The sequence below is a fragment of the Lontra canadensis genome, unplaced genomic scaffold, assembly GCF_010015895.1.
Source record: "Lontra canadensis isolate GAN:19392208 unplaced genomic scaffold, GSC_riverotter_1.0 scaffold41, whole genome shotgun sequence".
In the NCBI taxonomy this organism is placed as follows: domain Eukaryota; kingdom Metazoa; phylum Chordata; class Mammalia; order Carnivora; family Mustelidae; genus Lontra; species Lontra canadensis.
The window spans coordinates 17,025,878-17,047,314 of record NW_022631035.1 but is presented as its reverse complement, the minus strand read 5'-3'; the positions used below and the strand labels follow the sequence as shown (position 1 = coordinate 17,047,314).

Here is a 21,437-nt window from a genome sequence, read left to right as displayed (position 1 = left end):
AAGGCTAAGAAAACCAAGTTGAGAATCAGGAAGAAGGGGAAATGAGAGCCGGAAAAAAACAGAGGACTGGGGGACAGAAAGCTTGGAAGATCAAGCGTTAGGCTGTAGGGGGAAGTGATTTCTCTTGAAATAGACTTCTCGTCTTGTCTTTTCGTGTCCGTTAGCCTGTGTTTTGTAAGGCAGATAAAATCTGAGCGTGGTGGCTGGCTGGCCAGTGGTTTAGATGTGTGTGTGTGTGTGTGTGTGTGTGTGTGTGTGTGTGTGTGTGAGAATGGAGGGGCACGCCCACACACTTTTGACTATGATGTGCTGCTGCTGGGTCAAAAATGGTTTGTCTCCCTCGCTGTGAAGAGGAGATCTGTTGCGAGCCCGGGAAGGGGAGACTGAGGGAGGGCTCCTTTCACCAGAGGAACGTGGACAACACCAGCGGCTGGAAAGCATGGATTAATTGTGGGAGCAACAGAGGTGGGGCCCCTGGGTGACCCCTCTTACTCCCTGATCGTCACCCTCTCCCACCACCATCCTGGGCGGGTTCTGAGCCTTGTCTGTGACCTCGGACAGTCTCCACCCTGCCTCTTCCCCTTAGCATGGAATAACACAGAGAAGAGGGGGCACCCGGACCTGCTCAATCTGTTTCTCTGGGGTTGGGGCCCAGGCACCAGCAGCTGTCAGCTCCCCCCGGGGCCATCTGACTCGCAGCCAGGGCCAAGAAGCAGTGATCCGCCCCTCCGAGTGCTGGAACACTTAACAAGGTCCTGCAGAGGTCTGCGGTGGGCCTGGAATACAGCTCTTAACAGGTGCTGAGTAGATGTTTGCAAAACCCGGGCTGGCACCTGTGGCAATGAGCCCCCGGAGCAGAAAGCACAGAGGGAGTGAAGGGAAGGGCCCTGCGGAGGAGGTGGCGGGGGCACTCAGGACCCATGAATTTAGTGAATTTAACGCAGGGGAAGATGTTGAGGCTCGCTTAGGCTGCTCTGCCTGCAGATGGGGGAATGGGATGAGAGGGAGGGGCAGCCGTGGCTTTGAACTTGCGTGGAGCCTCCCTAAACGGAGTGGGGAAGTGCCAGTGCCATGCAGAGCTGTTTCACTGCACCCTCCGCGGCCCAGTGGGGAGACACCCAGGGGACCTGGTGCAGGGACGCGCTCCTGCGAATGCGGTGGAAACACCCACCTTGAATGCGGAGAGCGAGCGGCGACCCCCATCCCAGAGCCCCGTGGCTGTGAGGACCTCCCCGCACTGCCCGTCCCAGGCTCTGTGCACCTGGGGAGCTCAGCCTGCCTGGTCCAGAGTTTCAGGCTCAAGCCCTGTGCGGTTGTGACCAGAAGTCCCTAGTTGGTGGGAGTTTTTATAGTTATTGTTCTTTTGAAGTTTTATTATGAAAATTGTGAATCCGAAAAACAGAATAAATAGTACAAGGAGCCCACATATGCGTACCTCCTAGCCCAACAGTTTCACATTTTGCCTTAGTTGCCCTCCCCTCCCGCTCACAAACTACCTCCGCCCCCAGTTTGGCCCGGTTTGCTTGGGCTGCACCATTTCAAAGTAAAGAGAGTCATCATGACTCTTTTTCACCCTTGTATTTCCAAAGTAGAAGGATGACCCCTCTGACCATATACCATTATCCCACTTAACAAAAGTAATCATGATTCCTAATGATTCAGATTTCCCCAGTTATCCTCACAATGCCTTCCCGGATAGGATTTTCAAGCTAGGCTCCAATTATTTGATTGTTACATCTCCTAAGTTTATTTTAATCTCAGGCAGCCCCCCTTCTCCCCTGCCCCCCACCACTTTTTTCAAGTGACAGGAGCTTCTGGGAAGTTCAGTCCCGTAGCTCTGTGTACTGGCCCACATTCTCAATTTGTCTGGTTGCTTCCCCTTCGTGTCATTTGGGTGGTTCATCTATCCTTCGTGCTTCCTGACAGCTGACAGTTACTTCTCAAAGCCTGGGGACACTGAGGTTAAACATCTTTGGCCAGAGAACTTCCTATGTGAGGCTAGGAACCTCACATTGCATCATTTCATGCCGCAGTCTTGTCACACTCTGGGGGAGGTTTTTAATGATCCAGTTTTCTGGACTCCTCCCCAGAAAGTCTGATTCAGCAGGGCTGGTCATGGATCCCAGGTGTCTGTAGTTTTCAAAACCACCCCCAGTGATCTGAGTGCCATAGAGCCTCGGCCCATATCCCTGACTAGCAGCCACCAGCTGGTAAATGCTCCTACCCCATCCTCTGAAAGGTGGTGTCAGGGAGGGTAAGTGGGGTGATTGAGGTACGTGAGGTCCTTGGGACCCTGGCCTTCCCCAGTGTGTGAGCGCTGCTCCCTGGGGGTGAAGCAGGGAGGGCGGGAGTCTGGGCCCCAGCAGGGGAGGAGTGTGGGGTTTCCAGGGGCAGCTCCTAGGCTTAGCTGGGAGTTGCAAGACGAGGGGTGCCCCTCCTTCCACTCTGCTCCCAGCGCCCAGCACAGGGCTTGGCCCAGCATATGTGTTTGTTGAGTGAAGATACACACCAAGCCCGTGGCTTGCAGAGAAGCCCAGGGGAGTTGCTGTAAAGAGGAATTCCCAGCCAAGTGGTTTTCCCTTCAGTGGTCTCTCCTGGGCTTCTTCTTAGGAGTCAAACAAAGGATTTCTGGGTGGAAGAGCCAGCAGCTGCTTAATAAGGCTCAGAGAGCCAGTAAGGCCATCCCTTGCCCTCAGCTGGGCCTGCCAGTGGCCTGTGGGACCCGAGGAGGTGAGGAGACGGTCTGTGCTAGTCAGGTGGGGTGCTCCGTGTGCCTGGGGGGAGCCAGACACTCTGACCACCATACAAAACTGAGCAAAGTAATTCATCCTCTGAAAAAACTCCATTTTAGTGGAAAAACAGAGTCAACAGACAATTCAGTGGGATGTGTTTAAGGCTCCCCTTGGGCATGTATAAGAACTGGGGACTATCCAGAGGGAGTAGTTCAAACTGGACCATTAAGAGGGGGGTTTAAAATCAAACCTTGATGGATGAATAGGAGTTCCAAGCGAACAAGAGGGCTAGGCAGGCTCTGTCTTGTCTTTTACTGGAACCGGCCTGAAGGGTAAAGGAGTGTGCAAACCCAGAAAAATCCTGGCCTGGGGAACCAGAAGACACAGCTTCTCTGAACAAGCAACCTAACTGTGTAGAGCCCTCATTTCCCCACCTGGAAAATGGGAGACTGACCTCTGCCTTATGCAACTCGGGGGCTGGAGGATTGGAGAAGGACAGAAGTGTCCCCAGCTGAAAGGCACTAACGATGCAAAAATGCTTTAGGAAAAGTTTAAATCAGAATTCTGGTTGGTGGAAGGGGAGGCGGAAGAAACAAGTGGCCAAGAACCAGGAGTCACAGGTGTCCAAGCTGAACTCGTCTGCAAGGCCCAGCTCAAAGGTGACCCCTTTGAAGACGGACTCCTGGCTGTCAGCCTCTCTCCTTTAGTGTTCCCGTCCCCTGTGGTTTCCATGCTCATGCTGTGCCATTTCCGTGGTCACCTGCAGGGATGTCTGTCCTGCTCCAGGGTGGGGGCCTCTGAGTAGGGTGGAGGTTACATCTTACGCACGCCAGGCACGTGATGCATGTGTACTGAACCAGGTCCCCGCCCTCGGACCCCAGGGCTTCGAGAAGGAACAGCATAGCATAAGGGATACAGAGGTCTGACTGGGGTCACAGGGCCTGGGTGACCCTACACAGCCTCCAACCAGTGGAGGAACCCTAGATAAGTCACCCTGCCTCTCTGGGCCTTAGTTTCCCCTGAGGGAGTGGACTAATGAATTAGCCCAAGACCCTGCTCATCTTTGACATTCTATGGCCCAGTAGCGTGATTGAATAATGGACATGAGCGGCTGTTTACAGAACGCTTCTGAAGCCTTCCTTGGGCGTCTTGTGCCCCTCCCCGCCCCCTCCAACTAGCCAGAGACCAGTAGGGGAAACTCCTTAGGCAGAAACTTTTATTCAGCAGGACTTTATCAAGCATCTGTCTTGTACCAGGGAGCACTCCCAGAGACAACCTGGTCCCACCACGGTTTCTAGAATGCTTTGCATCTCTCAGGTGGGAAAGACAGGACCCACTGAGGGAATGTTCAGAGGCTCGCCCAAAACTGGTAGGCAGGAGTGTTGTGACTCTAGGTTAGTCATTTGATGTCTTTGGGCCTCCATCGCCTCATCTGTGGAGAGCGTGGCAACCCCTTGCGTGTCTGAGAGGAGAGGCTGGGCTGCAGCTCCCAGCTGTGAAGGCACAGGACACCACTGAACAAGGATGAGGTCATTTGGGCTCAGCCGTGAGCTCTAAATGGCTCAGCAAAGCCTGTGGACCCGGAAGCGGGGGACCAGTTTCCCCTCTGCAGTCCCCTGTGAGCATTCGTCTACCTGTGGCCTTGGTGCCTCTCGGGAGACCCTTGGGGAGTCTGAGGGGTGAGACGCTGGGCCTAGACCCTCTTTCACTTCTCTCTGGACACCTACCTGGGCTCAGGCATTTCCGTGCCCCACAGTGAGTCTTCCTGGGCCAACACCCGCCTGAAGGAGGGTACCCTCAGCTCACTGTCCTTTCGGGGTGCTGAGGGAGGACACAGCCCCCAGGAGACCTGGGCTGGAGCTGCTGACAGGTCAGAGTCACACCAGCTCTCTCCCTCCCTTGTCCTCACCTTCTCCCCCGCCACCCCCAACTTCTGTCAAGCCCTTCCCCCCTTCATCTTCCTACTTCTCACCCTCCTTTCCTCCTCCCCAGGTCTCACCATCCTGCTCTGAGCCCTGCCTCCCAATTTGGCTGAAGGGGACAATCTCTCTCTCCCACTCTCCTCCCCTTCTCCACTCTGATCAACTCCACTTTCCTGTGAAATTGAGGGGAAAAAAAATAAATAAATAAAACCCTCATGCTCACAACACAACAAAAAACAGGTTTAAACATTTTACAGGTTTCAACATTTTTCAGGCCGTCTTGTCACATCTTATCAGATCAGCCAGGAGCCGCAGGCCAGGCGCTCTGGGAGCTGCTTTGGAGAACAGAAGCTGTAACATTCCAGCCGAGGCCAGCCCGCCTTCCCCTCCCTCCCTCCCTCTTCTCCCCAGAGAAACACCCCACAGGGCTCTGGGACAGGATGGCAGATGGAGCTCAGGGCCAGCACCTCCGCCTCCTCCCTCTGACTGGGACTCAGTCTTTGATCCCTTGGCTTGGAGCGTCCACCACCCACCCCTTCTCCTCCTCCCACACTTGCCCAGAGCTGTGGCCCCTCTGGGCTCTCAGGTAGTCTCAGTGCATGTGCTTGGAAGGCCCCACTTGGCCCTGCAAGGGGACCTCTAGAAGGCAGCAGGCAGTGGTCCAAGTCACTCGCTGAATACAGACATGACCACTTGGCCAGTAGGGCCAGCGAGTTGTGTTGGAGAATTTAGGGAGAGAGAGGAAGGTAGGAAGACCCTTCTTGGGCTCTCATGGTGAGTCTGAAGTTCTGCCCAATGGGGGAGGGAATGTTCTTTACTTTGGCTTTGTGTTTGGGGGATGTGTGGGTTCCCTGTCCGTGGTAGTGTAGACAGTTGGCCTGGAACACCCCCTTTCCCTCACGTCCATCCCCAGTCTCCCATCTTCCTGTTCCCGCCATGCTCATGGCGACGTTGGGCACCCACTACAGGGTGATAGGTCTAGAAAAGGCTGACCAAAGTCCAAAAACCCAGATTTCAGCTGAGCCAACCCGAGGAAGCTGTGTCCCCGGGTGAGAGGAAAGCGCTACCCTTGTGGGTCCCAGGTAGGAGGAGAAGGGTCAGGCTGAGAGGTGCCACCCATGGGCACAGAGAGGGACCCTGTAAGGGTTGATGGCTTAGTGCATGTTCAGAAATTTCACCCAGGGAGGTGGGTGGGGACAAGAGTAGAAGAGGGAAAGACCAGAGCAAAGGAAGGGTGTGGTGACTCACTCTGTCCAAGTATGTTGGCCGCGCCTCCGTGGGGACCTCAGCAGAAATACGGGGAAACAGAAGCCGGACGTGGGCGCTTGGTGCCAGTGTTGGCTTGAGTGAGGCCCAACCGACCTGCCTCCCGCACAGTTTTGGGGGAGCCCTCCCCATTCCCTGGCCTGAAGTGTGAGGTCCATCTGATATGATGTCCCCACCCCCCTGCTGATGCCCTCCCTCCCAGGAGTGCCCCACATTCCTGGGGCTCCTCCCTTGGCACATGGCATCCTGTGCCCACACCATGAGGCTTCCTGGCTGTCTCTCCCTCTACCATGTGCCCACCAGGGAGGGACAAGGCCTCCAATGTCATTCAACTCTCAACTCCAACAGATTCCCAAATCTGAACTTCCAGGCTCTGTCTTTTCCCAGCACCGTCTGAACTCAGGTGACTGGAGGTCTCCTCGGCCCCACAAACCATCTTTGTCTTTGTTCCCAAACCTGCTTCATCTCTTAAGGTCCCTTTCTCTGTTGACATCCCATCCATCTTCCTGGTCATCCTGGCTTAGAACTTTGGTCATGCTCTCCTCCTTCCTCTCATGTCCCTGTGACCATCCTTACTTCTTCTCTGCGTCTAAGGCCTCTGTCCCAAGACCCACAGCCTCAGGCCCCTCAAGCCCAGACGGGTGGTGCCCCGCCTCAGCCACATAGGGGATGCACCCCAGACCCATGAAACGTGCCCCCCAGGGGTTGTAACGTGCAGCCAAGCCTGACACCCTCCTTAGCATCGGCTGTCACACTAGCCTCCCTTTCCCAGCTGTGGGTCACTAGTGCCCACTCCCCCGGGGGCCCATTTTGCAGTTAGATATTGTCTAATAGACTGATACTTCCAAAGTCTAGTTCAGGAGCCTCCAATGGCTGCTCAGGTTGCCAGGATGAAGCTTGGCAGTGAGGGCCCCTTTCCCCTCCTTGCTCCTTTATACAGCTTCTGGGCTCCAGCAGGGGAGGAACAGCTGCGGTTCCCTCTCTCACCTCATGCCTGTGGCTTCCCTGCCACCCCAGCGCCTCCCGAGGAGCCCCAGCCATGCCTTCGTGATCACCGCTGGCTGGGACCCTCTCGCCTCCGCCCTCCTGGATGTCTCGGCCCTGACGGCACGCTCTCTGGCGTGGGGGTGACTTGGGTTGTCAGTTACGAGGGCCTCGGGATACTCCGTCACTTGTTCACGGCACCCCCGGCACCCTGACTTCGTAGGTGCTGGAAGAATGCTGTGGCTCCGTAACTGACATGCGTCCTGATCTGGACCCTCCGTGGGTGTGGCTTAAGGCCTCTCCAGGTCCCTGGCCCCTGGCACTCTGCCCGATTCCGAGTCATCACTCAAATGCGTGTTGAGTGACTCGGTGGGGGATGACTCTGTTTACTTGCTCTCCCCAGTATGGACACCTCCATCCACTCCGCATGCTTATTGCCCTCCCGGGGCCCTCGGCTGGCTGGCTGGCTGGGACTAAGTCGAGATGGGGAGCCCCGCTGGCGGCCTGGGCCTCCCTGGGCTCAGAAGCTCTTAGAGTTGTTTCTTTATTGATTCCTTTCTGGTCTCGGGGTCCCAGCTCAGTGCATGGACCCTTTCTACCTTCCCCATCCTCTTCCCTTCCAATACATAAGCGAGGGTGCTCACTAGGCTGCTGGAGACGCACGAGAACTAGATGGTCCTCCTTTGATGAAAGGCGTCTGTTGGGGTGTCTCTAGGCCTGTTTTGTGGATGGAGGGAGCACAGGAGCCCCTTTGGACTGAAAAGGGACTCCCAAGCCTTAGCCTGCACTGACCTGGGGGCGGGGTTGAATCTGTGCTCGGCACCCGTGGGGCCCACACGAGCTCCAGGAGGATGAGCAGCTGGGCCAGGAGAGCTGTAACTTGTGCACCTTGAATTGGGTAGGTCTTGTCCTGTCGCAAGCTCCTGGCCAGGGCACCAGGGTGACCCAGAGCGTCCTGACCGGGGTGGCCCTAGTCGGGAGCAGGGATGGCCTTGCTATTCTGGGTTATAGCTTGTGTCATTCCAGGAGTTAGAAGTGTCGGGGCCCCAGGCCCTGCCCCTGGCCTCCCCCAGTCCGTATGTGCCCCTGAACTTATTAGGCTCCTCCGCCAGCCTTGAAGGGCCTCTTGACCTCAACAGAAAGGTAGTAACCTTGTGTTGCCAAACCAACACTCGGTTCTTGGATGTCCTGTCCATTTTCAAGCCTTTCCTTCTCCTTTTGGAAGTTTTTGTCTTGTCCCAGGCTGGGGGGCAGGGTGGGGGGTGGAGGACCCACTGGACCCAGGAGCAGGGAGGGCACCTGCCCAGTACTGCCCAGGAGCCAGCAGGTGGAGTACCAAGCCCTGGGTTACTGTAGGGCTTCCAGAGACATGGGGTCACTCTGGAGGAGAGAGAGGCACAGATGACCACAGAGGAAGTGGTTTCTGTCTCCTTCCCTCCCTCTCAGCACCCATGACAGGAACCCTGTCTGGGGCGGGCAGAGACACGGAGCCGTGACCTGGGGAAAGGTGAGGGAGGACCTTCCTGACTCCAAGAAAGGCACAACTCGGGGAGGCTTGGCCATGGAGCTCGCCCAAGACCGGAAGGAGGAGAAGGGGAGACTTTCCTTGGGCTGTGTCCCCACCCATCTTCCATACGTGACTGTGACTTGGGACCCTCTCCGGGCCTCAGTCTTCCCAACTAGAGAAGGAAGGGATTAGACTAGACCCATGCTTCTCAGGTTTCATCCTGCAGAGGGGCGGTGGGTGAGGGCAGACCCTTCACTCAGTCAGCACCGACTTCCCTCCCACTCCCTACGCCCTGGTAACCGCTACTCTGCTTTCTGTCACGAGGAAATCGCCTCTTCCAGGGTACCTCACAGAAGTGGGATCCTACAATATCTGTCCTTTTCTGACTGGCCTTTGTCACTTGGCATCGCATTGTCAGGGTTCATCCGTGTGGTAGCACGTGTCCGAACCTCATTCCTCTTTGGGGCTGGGTAATATTCCGTGGAATGGATAGGCCATGTTCTGTTGCGTCCCCCTGTTGGTTCTCTTGAATGGCGCCGCCATGACACTGATGGACGTGACCGCTTTCACTTCTCTCGGGCACTCGAGAATTCCTGGATCCTGCGCTAATTCTATGTGTATCTTTATAAGAGGAACAGGTTCTTCTTTTTATTGGTTTTATGTATTGGGGGGAGGGGTGGGGGAAGGTTGTGTATGATTCCATCTGGGAAAAAAATAGCTACCAAATACAAACCACCCCAAACCAGATGCCTCCCGAGGCCCCCCGCATCTCTAAAATCCTACTATGCTGGGGAGATGGCAGGATCTCGAGGCCGACAGTGCCAGCATCCCCGGTCAGGACACCCGGTGCAGGACACGCGTTAGTGTCTGGCCGTGTGATAGATGTGGAAGTCGAGTCAGCATCTAAGCTGACCTGTATCCGTGGTTAGAAGTTTTATCTGTGCCCTGGCTTGCGGGGTGGGCCCTCCTTGGTCCTCTGGAGACAGAGAAAGTGATGTTGTCATGGTGGGGAGGTGAGGACCCAGGTGGCCACGGGAGTCCTGCAAGGCCGTCGCGTGTTGGAGTCCGGCCTCCCAGGAGAGGGAATTTCACTCTGAGTGGTCAACACCGAGGCCTCCAGGAGCAGCCTGCTGTCCCCCTGCCCGGCTACCCATGTCTGTCCTCAGCCCAGCTGGGCTGTGGATGGCTGGGGTGGAGGGTGAGCTGTCCTCGGGGGAGGGTGGCAGAGTCCTGGGGCAGGGCCGGGCCAGGAGCTGGCTATGAATAGCCCCTGGCCAGCTGGGCAGGCCTGGCGGTGCCCCCCGCCCTCCCCCTCACCAGCTGCTGGTGCCAGGCGGGGTCCCTGCCTCCCTTGGGAGCCTCGCTGTTGCCTGAGGTCCTCACCGTGGGGACTTCCTCAGCGGAACCGAGGAGTCTTGTCCTGTGTGGAGGCGAGAGCTCCGGATGCCTGCATTCCTGGGGAGTGAGGCGAAGAAGCTGTGAGACGGGGGACGTCGGGCTGGCCTTCTGGGAAAGGAGTGGTTCCTTCCTTCCTACCTGTCACGTGCCTGTGCCTGGCCTTTCGGTAGACCAAATGTGCCTGCGCGCGCGTGTGTTTGTGTGTGCGTGCACGCGTGGGGGGTGTCAACGTGTTGGGGAAACGGGAGGAGACGCCCCCTCTGTCCCCAAGGAGCTCCCAGTCTCACAGCCAGATTGAACTGGAAACAAATGAATCCAGCACTTGGCGATAAGGAGGTGTGAATAAGGTGCAGGAAAGAAAGAGAGACAGGAGACCTCACTTCTGTCTGGGAGCCCATGAGAGTCTTTAGAAAAGAGGTGACCCAGGAGTCCTATCTTCTTTTTTTAAGATTTTTTTTTAATTTGTTTGAGAGAGAAAGAGAACGAGCCGAGGGAGAGGTGGAGGGAGGGGCAGAGGGAGAAAGAGGGAGAAGCAGGGTCCCCTTTGGGCAAGGAGCCTGATGCGGGGCTCGATCCCAGGACCCTGAGATCATGACCTGAGTCAAAGGCAAATGTTTAACCATCTGAGCCATCCAGGTGCCCTCCAGGAGTCCTGTCCTGAGGATGGATAAGATGTTTGCCAGGGGCTGGCCGGGGACAGGCACTCCAGGGGAGAGGGCTCACTTAGCACAGAGGCAGGGAGGGGTAAGGGCAGAGCAGCTGGAGCCGGCACTCGGGGAGGAAGAATGAAGGAGAACGAAGCCCACTGTGTGACTTCCCCCAGGGGAGCACACATAATGGGGACAAGGCGCTGTGGGTGACATTGATGCATCCGTGGCGGTGGAGTTTCAGACCTGAGCACTGTGCGGGGAGCAGGCTCAGGGTCAGGGGTGCCAGGCCATGTGTGGGAGAGGGCAGCTATCCTGCAGAAATCAGTCCCACAGCCGAGGCCTCCTCAGTCCCTTCCCCAGGGGGCATTGCTCCTGACCAGCAGGATGTTCAAAGCCGAGCTGAAACCCTTGAATGGAGCATTCTGGGAATGTCCCCCTGCCCTGGTCCTTTGGGTTACCTCTAACACTGAGCCAGGTCACAAATATCCGTGTCCAGCCACCCCAGTTAGGACTGAGCTGCCGGGGAAAGGGCCAGCTTGGTATCCTTCCCAGTAACAGATGGGAAGGGGCTCTGGAAATTCTGGTGTGTTCTGTCAAGTCAGGAATGGGAGGACAGGAAGCAGGAGGTTACTGACAGGACAAGGGGACAAAGTGCTGGGGACAGCCTCTAAACACAGGGCTTCCTCTGTGCTCGACGCTTTTTCTCATTCCTTCCTCTTATTATGTCTCTTTTATAGGTGAGGAAACTGAGGCAGGGAAAGGTTGAGTGAATTGTTTGAGATCAGTAGTTAGGGAACAGCAGAGCCGGGTCTATGCCGGGCAGCCTGCCTCCAGGCTGTGCACTGGGCTGGCCCCTGGGCAGCAGGGTAGAGCCCAGGTTTGGTGGGAGGGGAAAGAACTCATCATCTCTGGGGCGCCTGGGTGGCTCAGTTGGTGAAGCCTCTGCCTTCGGCTCAGGCCATGATCTCAGGGTCCTGGGATGGAGCCCCGTGTTGTACTCCCTGCTCAGCGGGGAGTCTGCTTCTCCCTCTGTTCCCATTCCTGCTCTCTCTCTCAAATAAATAAATAAATGTTTAAAAGCAAAACAAACAAACAAAAACACAAGAAATCATCTCTCATGCCCAGAGTTGTTTTCAGAGGGTATCATACTCGGAGTCCGACAAACCCAGGGTTGAATCCTGGCTCAGTCATTGCCCTGTGTAAGGTGCCTCGCTTCTCTGCACCTTGGTTTCCCCCTCTGAAATGGGGGCGGCAACGCCTCCAGTGGGAGCTGTTGTGAAAATCTGTTGAGATAGTAGATACGACGTGTGAAGGAAACGGTTGTTGTTATGATTGCTGGAGTTGCACGTGACCTTGGAGGGCAAGAGGGAATCTGCCTGTGTTGGAGAGACCACAGTCATCCAGTAGGACCAGTAGGAAGAACTTGGTGTCCTTCAGAGGAGGGGCAGGGAATGAGGTATCTCCCTGTTGGGAGAAGTTTGGGGAGCAACTGTGACCTTTGTGGCCAGCCAGTGCCCAGAGCTCGGGGCTTCTGCTGGGCTGGGGAGGCCCACCTTGGACCCTGTGGGAGGGGGCTGGTGAAACCAGGAGCCAGAGCCCCTTGGAGGGCTGGGATGAGAAGTGGCCTAGCCAGATGGAAATGAAGAGCCAGCAGGGGCACCCCCACTCCTCAGTCTCCCTTCTCTGCAGTGGCCAGCCGCAGGCAAGCCACCTCTCTCTGTGGGCCTCTCACTTTTTCACCTGTATAAATGGGCTTCGTGCTGTCATAGGGCTCCTATTGTAGGTTCTCATTCTAGTCCGGGACTCAGCTTAGCTTGAGGGGGCCAGGCCTGCCAAGGGGCTAGGAGAGAGCTAGGAAGGAGAAGAGTCTTGGAGGATGTGCATCTCTGGGCAAAAGAAGGCTGGAGCCTTGGGGCACTCGGAGCCTTGGCTGGTGAGCAGACCAATAATGGGGGGTGACATGGGACAGGGCCCCTGGTGCCAGATGTGACTGTGGGGACAGACCGGCCCAGATCAGAGTGTGTTGTGCGGGCCGGAGGCCAAGCTGATGGCAAGCATGGCCACTATAGGGACGGTCCACACCTCCAGACCCGGACATGGACCGAGTTAGCTGTGGTGGGGACACAGGGGAAACTGACTCTGGCCAAAGGGATGGACACTGAGGCTGGGAAGTGGGTGCCAGGTCTTCCCATGCTGCTCTGGGACAGGGAGGGGCCAGACCAGGAGATGGGGAGGGGGCCGAGAATCACCACCCCATTCAGGACCAAACCCAGGTGCGGTGACGGGGTGGCAGAGTCCCTTATCAGGTCTCAGCTCCCCTCTCTAACTGTCCTCCTCCTCTGGGGCATCAGGTCTTAAATGTCAGAGGAGGGAGTGGGGACAGCCCGGGCTTCTTCCCAGGGGAGCCTTGTCCCCAAGCCGCCCGCTCTGCACTGTGTTGACTCTCCACCCTGAACCCTGGGCCGGTTCCTGCGGGGGTGACCGCAGAGCTGCTGGGACAGCTGGCGGGTGGGGCTCAAGGCCCGTGTTAAGAGCACGAGGGGAGGGGGCGCCCAGGTGGCTCAGCCGGTTGAGCGTCTGCCTTCAGCTCAGGTCATGATCTCAGGGTCTTGGGATCGAGCCCCACATCAGGCTCCCTGCTCAGTGGGGAGTCTGCTTCTTTCTCTCCTCCCCACTTGTGCTCTCTGTCCCTCTCTCTCAAATAAACAAAGTCTTAAAAGAGAAAAAGAAAAGAAAAAAGAGCACATGGGGAGACACCCTGAATGGGGAGGGAGGCTCAATTCTGTGCAGTCTGTGCAGTCCTGTAGACTGGGGCAGGGTACTTAGCTTCCTGGCCTCAGTCTCCTCGTCTAGGAAATGGGATAATAATGATGATAATGAGGTTTGGGGAGGATTACCTAAGGCGAGAGACATGAGTGCTTAGAACAGGCTCATCGTGTAATCAGTGATGGCTATTCGAACCTCACCGTTCTTGTGATAAGCTGTTTATGAGCGTAAACAGGGTTGGGACAGGAGAGAACAGTCCTTGGGCCCCCTTGGGGGCTGTGTGCCATGTGCTCATCGGGGGCTCTGGGCTGACCAGGTCATGCTCAGTGAGGCAGGAGATCCGTGGGTGAGACTCAGGGCGCAGAAGGGCCCGGCCTACAGCCAGCCCCTCTCTCCACCTTCCTGCCTCCGGCCCCAAGCAGGCCTTGCCCAGAAGGCAGGCGGCACAGTGGTTCTGGAGTCAGAGGGAATGGGGTCCCATGAGCCACTTCTTAGCCCCTCTGTGGTCTGGGCTGGTTCCTCAGAACGTGAGACCACGCCGCCCAAAAACAGGGCTGCCGTAACGCCCCCTTCCACATCCTACAGTTGTTCTAAGGATTGAGGGAAGCAAACCCAAGGAAAAGGCTCGGCCCAGAGAGCATGCTGTGTTTGGACACAGGCCGGGCATTGGAAAGCTTGAGCAACTAACTTCCTCCCTAAACCCCAGCTTCCTAGTCTGGGGTGTGGGGTAGTGATGTTCTCCGCCTTGGAGAAGTGATCGGAAATCTACAGGCAAAGCCGCGTAAGAGCTGATAAACGGCAGGCGTTGAGTTCAGCCCTGTGTCTAGTCCAGGACGCTGGTGTGCATGTGTCTGTGTTTTCCTGATCTGCATTTGCGGTCTTCTGATCCCTCTTCCCAAGGCTTCTGTCATCTCTTTGTGTGAGGGACTTGACTGAGGTCACTGCCGGACTGGAGCCTTGGTTATGGGCATGAAGGGGGAAGATGTGGGCCTCATGCAACCCTTCTTCCAGCTCGCACTGTCCCTGATCACAGGGCTGATGGCAACGGACCTTCAAGTCCACTGAGACCCACGGATCATTTTCTCAGTTTCTCCTGCAAAATGTCATTCCTGCTGTTCCAGGGCTGAGGGAGAGAGTGGGAAGAGCAGCACCTTGGTTTTCTAGTATTTTAAACTCTTATTCTGGCTCCCCACAAGCCCTTCCCTTCTGCTGACTCTATAAAAAAACTGAGAGGTGGCTCCTCTGCCTTCGGCTCAGGTCATGATCCCAGGGTCCTGGGATCGAGTCCCATGTCAGGCTCCCTGCTCAGCGGGGAGCCTGCTTCCTCCTCTGCCTGCCGTGCCCCCGCAACCTGTGCTTGCTCTCTCTCTCCCTTTGACAAATAAATAAGTAAAAATAAAACCTTTAAAAAAATTAAAGTCCTGATGTCCAAGCAGTCTGTTAAAAGAAAAAAATGCTGAGAGGTTTACAGGATATTGATTGAGAAATGAGGGTTAGGAGAGTAGGGGACTTGGCCGGCAGAGTGTGATCTGGGATCTTCTCCCTCCTGACACTGAGCTCCACTTGTCTGGAAACAAAGCCAAGCTCCAGTCTCTGGTAAGAGGGAAGATGGTACTCCAGAAACTTCTAGGAAGCTGCCAAGATGGTCACGGAGGCCCCCGGGGACAAAGGACAGAGGACTTAGTAGAAGCTACTGATTCCCTAGGGAGGCACTGGGGGCTTTTGGCTGGGCAGGCAGCGTCCGGAGGAGGCGGCTAAGAGACACTGCCATGGGCTCTGTGTGTGTGTGTGTGTGTGTGTGTGTGTGCGCGCGCGCGCGCACGTGCGCGTGCATGTGCAAACCTCAGGCACACATGTACGTAATGAATTCCCTGCTGGGACCGGAGCTTCTCTGTTTCTCTGCTTCAGCTGAGATGGGACTGGGGTCAAGCCTGCCACCTCCCTCGCTTTAGGTTTGGGTTACTTCCCATGGGTCACTGGAGTCTGTGTGGCCCCAGAAACTCAGACTCTGTGGAAGATTGTCCAGGCCAACCGCTTCAAGGCCCATCAGGGCAACTGGCCCACAGCCTGGGAGGGATTTAATCTGGAGCCCCAAATCCATCTTTCCAGTCCAGGGTTCTTTTCACGATGTGCCCCTGTGAGTCCCCCGCTCACATCAGATATGCCCCCATCAGATGGCTGCTGGCTGGGCCGGAGATCTGCCCCAGAGTGGCAGGGAGCACGCTGAGGCGCCGGCTTGCTGGAGGGTCTGGGTTCGGGCTGACCCAGGGGCCCTCCATGGCTCCACCCACCCCAGAGGGCTCACAAGGAAGAAAAAAGGCCCCTGATGGGCCATGTGCCACCACCCTGTGTCTGCCCGCAGGTCCCTGGCCCTGGGCCAGCAATACACATCCCTGGGCTCGCAGCCCCTGCTCTGCGGCTCCATCCCGGGCCTGGTCCCCAAGCAGCTGCGCTTCTGCCGGAATTACATCGAGATCATGCCCAGCGTGGCCGAGGGCGTGAAACTGGGCATCCAGGAGTGCCAGCACCAGTTCCGGGGCCGCCGCTGGAACTGCACCACCATAGACGACAGCCTGGCCATCTTCGGGCCGGTCCTGGACAAAGGTACTGTCTCTGGGCCGGCTAGCAGGTGGGGGCGGGGCTGCGGGAGGTGGGGGAGGAGGACCCGGTGACCCTTCCCCCTCAGGATGCCTCAGCTCCCAGCCCAGGGTCCCCAGGGGAGGGCCACAAAGCTGATCAGGACCCCGCAGCCTCCACAAAAGCGGGTCAACTCCCTCTCTGGACTGACCCAGACTGTCACCCTGCCTGCCACACCTTCCCGGGTGCTGCTGGGGGCTGAGCAGCTTTGAGATGCTCCATATCCTGAGATCCTAGCACAGCACAGGAGGCCATGGCCTTCCTCCCCACCCCACACCTGGCTGGCACAGTGGGCAGGCTTTGTTGTGGACATTTGTGACATTTTCCCAACACTGTGTTAAGTGCTATTTAAATCTAGCTTTTGGGTGATCACCACCTCTAGGTCCCACCCATATAGAAAATTCTGGAGCTGAGGAAACTGGTGTTGGTGGCATTGCATTGCCCCCAAGCGTTTCAGTGCAAAGATTCTGCCGGCCCCCACGCCCCTGCACAGGGGATTTGCCCACCGACTCTGGAGTGGCTAGAGGGCCGGCTGGACTCTGGGGAACTTTCTTGCCCTCCTGCAAACCAGGAGTCTAACCGGCTGGTGCCTGAAATGAATGGCATTCACACAACTTGATCTCAAGCATGACCGGGGGAGATGGTTGAGGGGGACGACTGCTCCTGAGAAGGGGACTTTGGGGCTGGAGAGTTCTGGGCTGAAGATGGGCAACTCTAAGGAATGGCCGCATCCCGGAATTTGATGACCCCAGCAGGCCTCCTGGGACCACTGCTCCCTTTCAGCAGAAACTTGAACCCTCCCGCCCCAGGGGCTTTGCCACCCAAACTGGTGAGCCTGGCCCTCCCTTCTCTTACAAGAACTATATAGCCGGAAGGAAAAGGGATCTGAGAGCCAGGTGGATCTGATGGGGAGAGTGGGGGTTGGGGCACTGACCCCCCCCTACCTTTTAGTAAGCAGTCCCCCTTTACCTGGGCCTCAGGTATGCTGGGTCTGTCTGACCTACAGGCCATTGTCAAGGGACAGAAGACCAATTAGCGAATCAATGGATGATGATTCTGTTTACGCTTCTATTACCAAAGCTAATTATTCCTTGTTTACATAAAAGGTTTGGCCTCTAATTGGGGCCAAGTGGCGGCGGTTTGCATTTCAAACCTGATCTTGCCCGGTGTGTCAGTCTCACCGCCTTCCGGTGCCCCACCTCGGGCCAGGTAGCGCTTAATCAAACAGCCTGGCGTCTAGACGCGCTCCCCAAAAGCAAGACTCGCCTTCTGATCGCTCTTACCCTCTTGGGACATTTGGCAATGAAAATCGGGCCTTTGAGCTTATTACCCATCCACGCCTGTGCTAAACTTTTTCCATCACGTTGTAGGTTCTGGTACCTGCCTTCATCTCTGAATTGCAAGAGGGCAGTTCTGTGTTGCGCGGGGTGGGGGGGCGGTTTGGGAGCTGGGTAATAAGTCAGAAACTCGAGGAATTTGATGAAGCCGAGGAAGGTCCGGGAAGGTCGGGGAGTCCCTCACCCGCGCCGCGCGGGCCGCGGTGCGTTCATCTCTGCACCCCCCGACCCCACTCCACCCCCCTCCACCCCAACCCACACACACGCTTTGAGAGCCAGGGGGCGCGGGGGCGCGGGGTGGGGGTGCGCCCTGCCCGGGGCGCGCACCGCTGGCGGAGCCCGGGACCGGCTCCCCACGGTCTGGCCGGCCCGGAGGCGGGGCCGCGGCCGGCCGGGGACTCGCGCGGCACCCGTGGGGCGGAGGCCGCGGGGGTCGGCGGCCGGAAGGCGACGGGCCGCGACGGCGGGGCGCAGGCGAGCCCGGGATCGCGTTCCGCGGGCGGGGCGGCGCGGGCGGCCCGGAGGGGCTTAGGCGGCTTGAAAGGGGCCCGAGCGCCGCCCCCCACCGCGCGGCCCGGCCCCGCGCCCGCTGCGGCCGCCGCGCCATTCACACGCCCTCTGGCCATTCGGCGCGGCGCGGGGGCGGGGGGCGCCGCTTCAATGAGGATTTCGCGGGCCGGCGCCGGGGCCGGGGGCGCGGCCCGGCCGCGGGAGCCGCCCGTTGCTACGCGGTGGCGGCCGGCCCGGCGGCCCGGGCCCGGCGGCCGCATTATGCGGGTAATGCGGTGTGACACCGCGCGAACAAAGGCGGATTGAGCGGCCCAGCGGGCCCCGCCGGACGGGGACCGGCACAGCGGGGCTGTCAGCGCCGCTCCCAGGCTAATCCCCGCCCCGCCCCCCGCCGCCCCCGCGTCCCCGGGGCTGGGAACCGAGCGCGGCCCGAGGTCCGGGCGCCGCCGCCGCCCCGAGAGGCCGCGCGCCCGGCCGGAAGCGAGGCGCTGGCCCTCGGCGCCGCCGCCACCCCCGGGCGCCTCGGGGAGGGCGGGCGCCGGAACCGGGGCGAGGAGAGCGGAGCGGCGTTGGGGTGAGGGGAGGGACCGGAGCCTTGGGCTTCGGCCACCCCCGGTCTCAGTCCGCCTGGGCGGCGAGGGCTCGGTGCGGCGGCGGGGCGTCCGTGGAAGCGGGTCGGGCGGCTCCTCCGCCTCCCGCGAGGCTACCCGGCTTCCCGCCTGTGTGCGGAGCCGCGATCCCTCAGCACCCGGCATGGGAGCTCTGGCTTCCAGGCCGGCCTGCGTGGCCTCGGGCGTGTCACCGCCCAATCTGGGTTTCTCGCCTGTCCGGAGAGAGATGGTTGGACTGCAGGTCTCCCAGGCCTTGGCCCTCTAATCCTCAATGTTTGCATCTGTAAAATGGTTCTGTGTTAAGCCTTTCTGCTCTTATTAAGAGGATTAAATAAGATCAAGAACCTGAAGGGCAGAATCTGGTGCATACTGAGCGCCCAAAGGTGGTGATCAGGATCCTGAAGCTGGGGGACACCCCTGAGAAGTTCTTTTCCTTCAAGGGATTGTCCCCTGATGGCAGGGAGTGGGCATGGGACTGGGGCCACTCTCCTCCTGGTCAGGAACTCTGGTGGCAAAGGGAAGTTATACCCGTTTTACAAAGAGGGTAACTGAGGCCCAGAAAAGGAAGGGATCTGCCCAAGTGCATCTAGGTGGGGGATGGGGTGGACTTGGGTAGTTTAGGCAGTAGGTTCCCAGGCTTCCTTCCTGCAGGCCCCAGGCTCTCTCAGGATGGGGAGGGCTCAGGCCCGTGCTCTCTCAGTCTCTGGAGTTGGGGCAGGTAGAGGGTAGGGGGCCTGGGGCCAGGATGGAGCAGGACCACCTCACCTCTAAAGCAACCGGCCAGAGCTATAGTTTCTGCCCCTGCTTCTGGCAGGCTTGGCTCTGACCAGTACCAGGTATTAGGGCCCTGGGTTAATCAGTTATCTGCCCCCTGCTTCAGTTTGCTCATCTGTAAAGTGCAGATACCTCAGAGGCTGGGCCAGCCAAATGGGGTGGGAAGAGTACCTCGACTCCTCCCTCTTTCCTTGGGGCTGGCGAGCCCTTCTTCCCGGCTGGGGAGGTCGAGGCAGGACCCCGCCTGAGCCTTGGCCTCCCCACAGCCACCCGCGAGTCGGCCTTCGTGCACGCCATCGCCTCTGCCGGTGTGGCCTTCGCCGTCACACGCTCCTGTGCTGAGGGCACCTCCACCATCTGCGGCTGTGACTCGCACCACAAGGGGCCGCCTGGCGAGGGCTGGAAGTGGGGCGGCTGCAGCGAGGACGCCGACTTCGGGGTGCTCGTGTCCCGGGAGTTCGCAGACGCGCGCGAGAACAGGCCAGACGCACGCTCAGCCATGAACAAGCACAACAACGAGGCGGGCCGCACGGTGAGCTGCGGCTGTCCTCGCCCGACCCTGCCTGGTACCCCTTTGCGGACCCTGTCCCTGCCTTTCCCGCCTGGCCTCGCCCCTGCCCCACCCTGCCCTTCCAGTGGACCTTGTGCATCCCGGGCTCCCTACTCTCCTCTTTCCCCTTGGCAGAACTTGGCCTCCACTCACACCCCCACAATCACCCGTCCTGTTCACCCTTTCTCCCTGGGCTGTTCCCCATCTGCGCCTGCCCGGGGATTTGTCAGCTCAGTAGTGAGGCAGACCCCATGGAGCAGGTCCCCGCCAGCCCATCTGGTGCACTTGGGCTGCCTAGGCAGGGCCATGAAGACGGGAGGGCCTGACTTTGAATTCAACCTCCACGGCTTCCTCTGGTTGTCTGACCTAGGGCAAGTCACTTACGCTCCCGGTCTCAGTTTCCCCATCTGTTAAATGGGGTTCACAATCCCTATCTCCTACAGCTTTGAGAAATGGCTGCGATTTCTGCCAATGCTTGGGCTGTGAAGGGAGGGAAACAATGGTCATCATTCTTTAGGTCCATACCTCAGCCCCAATCTGTTTTCTTCCTGACCCCCAGTAGAAATAGAGAAGGTTCCAGGGATGGGGTGGGCGGGGGCAGAGCGGGAGGGCCTAGGTGCGCTCCCGAGTGAGGTTGTGCTGGGGGCCAGCAGCTACTCCTCTTCTCCAGACCATCCTGGACCACATGCACCTCAAGTGCAAGTGCCACGGGCTGTCTGGCAGCTGTGAGGTCAAGACCTGCTGGTGGGCCCAACCCGACTTCCGCGCTATCGGCGACTTCCTCAAGGACAAGTACGACAGTGCCTCGGAGATGGTGGTGGAGAAGCACCGTGAATCCCGCGGCTGGGTGGAGACCCTCCGTGCCAAGTACGCGCTGTTCAAGCCGCCCACCGAGAGGGACCTGGTCTACTATGAGAACTCCCCCAACTTCTGCGAGCCCAACCCCGAGACGGGCTCCTTTGGCACCAGGGACCGGACTTGCAATGTCACCTCCCACGGCATCGATGGCTGCGACCTGCTGTGCTGTGGCCGCGGCCACAACACGAGGACGGAGAAGCGGAAGGAGAAATGCCACTGCATCTTCCACTGGTGCTGCTACGTGAGCTGCCAGGAGTGCGTCCGCATCTACGATGTGCACACCTGCAAGTAGGGAGCCAGGTAGGGCCGAGGGTGGGGCGGCTGCGGGGCCTTGGGACAGGGACCCTTTTCTCCCAGCTCCTCTTCCTGACTAATCCACTTCTCTTTCTGAGCTGTCCAAGATACCCAAGTTTCCACGGCCAAAGCAGGAAGCCAGGATTTCCCCGAGCATCTGTGGGGATGGTCCCTGGGCAGCTTTGGGCGGATTACGCAAAGTACGGATACCAGCTGAGCATGTGTACGCAAGACTGCGCGAAATTGTCTAATGTTTGTATACAAGTTAGTAAATTATGAGCCAGGTCAGATGTTTGCATGGCCACTGGCCATCATTACTGAGCATCTGGAGGCTCTGAGCCAGAGGAGGGACGTTGTGGGGCTGGAAGCCAGGACACCTGACTTCTGGTCTCAACTGTGCCCTGTTCCAGGAAGTCCCTAATTTCCTGTTATTTCATTTCCATGGGCCTCAGTTTTCTTACCCTAAAACGAGAGGGTTAAAATAGTTGAAATAATAGGCCAAAGATCCTCTCTCTTTCACCCCGGGGCAGAGTCATTTTGCATCCACCCTGAACTTTGAGGGCAAGTTTTTGCACAAGCATAAATCCTACTGACCTTGAGGAGGTGGGTGGGGGAAGCGGTGTATCAGCCCATATCCTGAC

At 58.2% G+C, this 21,437-nt stretch overlaps 1 protein-coding gene across 1 annotated transcript in view; it reads left to right on the top strand.

Moving 5' to 3' along the window:
* The window catches only part of WNT3 (Wnt family member 3), a 45,829-nt gene that overhangs the window by 21,249 nt on the left and 3,143 nt on the right, over window positions 1-21,437 (top strand). Inside the window, exons 2-4 of the mRNA XM_032870955.1 lie at window positions 15,588-15,829; window positions 19,361-19,626; window positions 20,315-20,802. Of these exons, the coding sequence (XP_032726846.1) occupies window positions 15,588-15,829; window positions 19,361-19,626; window positions 20,315-20,794 (988 nt within the window). The 3' untranslated portion in view covers window positions 20,795-20,802. The remainder of the gene's footprint in view (window positions 1-15,587; window positions 15,830-19,360; window positions 19,627-20,314; window positions 20,803-21,437) is intronic.